This window comes from Mastomys coucha, unplaced genomic scaffold (genome assembly GCF_008632895.1).
Source record: "Mastomys coucha isolate ucsf_1 unplaced genomic scaffold, UCSF_Mcou_1 pScaffold15, whole genome shotgun sequence".
Taxonomy (NCBI): domain Eukaryota; kingdom Metazoa; phylum Chordata; class Mammalia; order Rodentia; family Muridae; genus Mastomys; species Mastomys coucha.
In genome coordinates, this window is record NW_022196897.1 from 159,477,484 (window position 1) to 159,479,844 (window position 2,361).

At 49.2% G+C, this 2,361-nt stretch overlaps 1 protein-coding gene across 1 annotated transcript in view; it reads right to left on the reverse strand.

The window, feature by feature from the left end:
- Ctcfl (CCCTC-binding factor like) overlaps positions 1–2,361 on the reverse strand; it is a 22,165-nt gene that overhangs the window by 10,276 nt on the left and 9,528 nt on the right. Inside the window, exons 6-7 of the mRNA XM_031373780.1 lie at positions 338–458; positions 1–34 (exon numbers count right to left, since the gene is read on the reverse strand). The exon at positions 1–34 is cut by the window's left edge and continues 116 nt beyond it. Coding sequence (XP_031229640.1) covers positions 1–34; positions 338–458 — 155 coding nt within the window. The remainder of the gene's footprint in view (positions 35–337; positions 459–2,361) is intronic.

Genomic DNA, 2,361 nt, shown 5'->3' on the forward strand with positions numbered 1-2,361 from the left:
ACGTGGCAGGTGGGGCATTCGTACGGCTTCTCACCTGTGACACGAATAGCAATTGACTTTCTGGGGTAAGGTTTCCCTGTGAGCTCCAGCCAGCCCTAGGGATGCCTGTGCTGGGGCTTCTTCCCCAGGCAATGCCTTTCTGTAGATTTAGCCTCAATGGCGTAGGACCAGGAAGGCAAGCCAGAGAGCAAGGTCTCGGGGCCCCAGACATGGAATTACCTGACAGTGGCGGCCCCTCACCAGCTCTGAGTGGGAACACAAGGGTGTATATGGAGAGGAGACTGTTCATGCACTGTCTTTACATAATAAAGCAACCGAGCAGGTGCGTGGCTCTCACCTGAGTGTGTCCGCATGTGGCGCTTCAGCTTGTAGGTGTCCTTGCTGGCATAAGCACACTGGCAGCACTGGAAGGGACGTTCCCCCGTGTGTGAGCGCATATGGCGCTTCAGCTTGCTTGCCTAGGGCATGTGGAAGAGGGTCATCGTGATGGGAACGTGAGGATGCTCAGGGCTTCAGTTACCCAGCTTCATATGAGAGATGAGAAGCTTGCATGGCAGCTCATGCCTGCAACCACGGCACCCAGGAAGCTGAGGCAGGAGGATTGCTATAGTCTAGGCCCCATTTAAGGCTATATCAGGGAGATCTTGTCTCAGCTACCCCCAAAATACCTAGAAAGGAAACTCAGGTGTGATAGCACATGCCTGCAGTTCCAACTGTGGGGAAGTTAAGGCAGGAGGATTGCTGAAATTTTGAGAACACTCTGGGCCATACAGTGATCCCAAGGCTAGCCTGGACTACAGAAACGCTATCTCAAAAAAGCAAAGGAAAAACTTAAGTTAGCCAGGCCTCAGTATCAGGGTATCCCATAAAACAGAACTGCCCAGTCTACTGGGGATTAGCTTTGTCACTGGCTGTGTCCTTTGGGGTTAATGAGCAATGATCGAAAGACTTCCACACTAAATATCACCTTTACAAACGCAAACAGAGCTCTCTGCTCACTCAGTGCTGTACATGTTTCTATCTTTATCTCCAAGGCCTGGTCTGCACACAGCAGTAAAGTTTAAACCACTTGTAAATACTCAAGCCGGAAAAGCCTTCCGAAGTGGAAACCTGAACCATTAGCTAAATGGAGTCAGCCGTGAAGTGCCTGGAGTTCAGAGTCCTCACCTGTCCTCTGCTAACTGGGTTCAAGACAGACCAACCCTTTGCCATGAAGTGTAGTTCTGTGTGCTACTGGCTTCTTTTAAAATTATTTTTAAAAAAGATTTATTTTATGTATATGAGTACACTGTGGCTGTCTTCAGACACACCAGAGGAAGACATCAGATCCCATTACGGGTGGTTGTGAGCTACCATGTGGTTGCTGGGAATTGAACTCAGGACCTTCGGAAGAGCAGTCAGTGCTCTTAATCACCGAGCCATCTCTTTTGAGACAGGGGCTCACTTTGTAGTTCAGGTTGGCCTCAGGCGCGCAGTGAGCAATCCTGCTGCTTAACCTCCTGAATGGTGGTCTTGTCTTTCTCTCTGGGGAGGCAGAGGCAAGGGGATCTGTGAATTTGAGGTCAGCCTGGTCTACATAGTGAATTCCAGGCCAGCCAAGGCTACAATGTGAGTACTGGACCAGCCAGGGCCACATCGGGAGATGCTGCCTCAAATACAGGAGGAACAAAGTGGGAAGTTTTAAGCCGAAGAGAATGAGCTCTATGAGGCTTGGGAGGCATTAAGTAGGAAACGGCTTGGGCTTCTCATTCACCCCAGCAGCAGGCTTCTCTGTCTTGTAGGACATTTTGATACCACTCTCACTGCAAACCCTTCCTGGTGTTTCCTGGGGAGCAGGGGCATCAGCCACCCTAGGCCAGAGGAGGCTTGAAGCAACATCAACCATGCGTACACTCATCGAGCATGCATGGAGCCGCTTCCCTGGAATGCAGGAGGCATGCCCAGGCCAGAAGACTGTCCAGGAACATGAGAAGGTTCCCAGTGAAACACAAGAGTCAAGATGAACAACTCAGCTTGGATTTTTTTTTTAAGGAGAAAACCAGGCTGCTGTGGTGCTTGTCTTTCATGCCAACACTCGGGGCAGGTGAATCTCTGTGAGTTCAAAGCCAGCCTGGTCTACAGAGTGAGTTCCAGGACAGCCAGGGCTACACAGAGAAACCCTGTCTCAAAACAAACAAACAGCCCCCCCCAAACCCCAAAACCCAAACCAAAAACAAAACTCAAACAAAAAAACCTGAAACCAAAAAACCAAAACTAACCAACCAACCAACAAACCAAAACCCAACAAAACATAATAAAAATAAAAGAAAAAAACGAACAAAAGCCAACAACCATAACCCAAACCCAAACCAAACAAAAAAC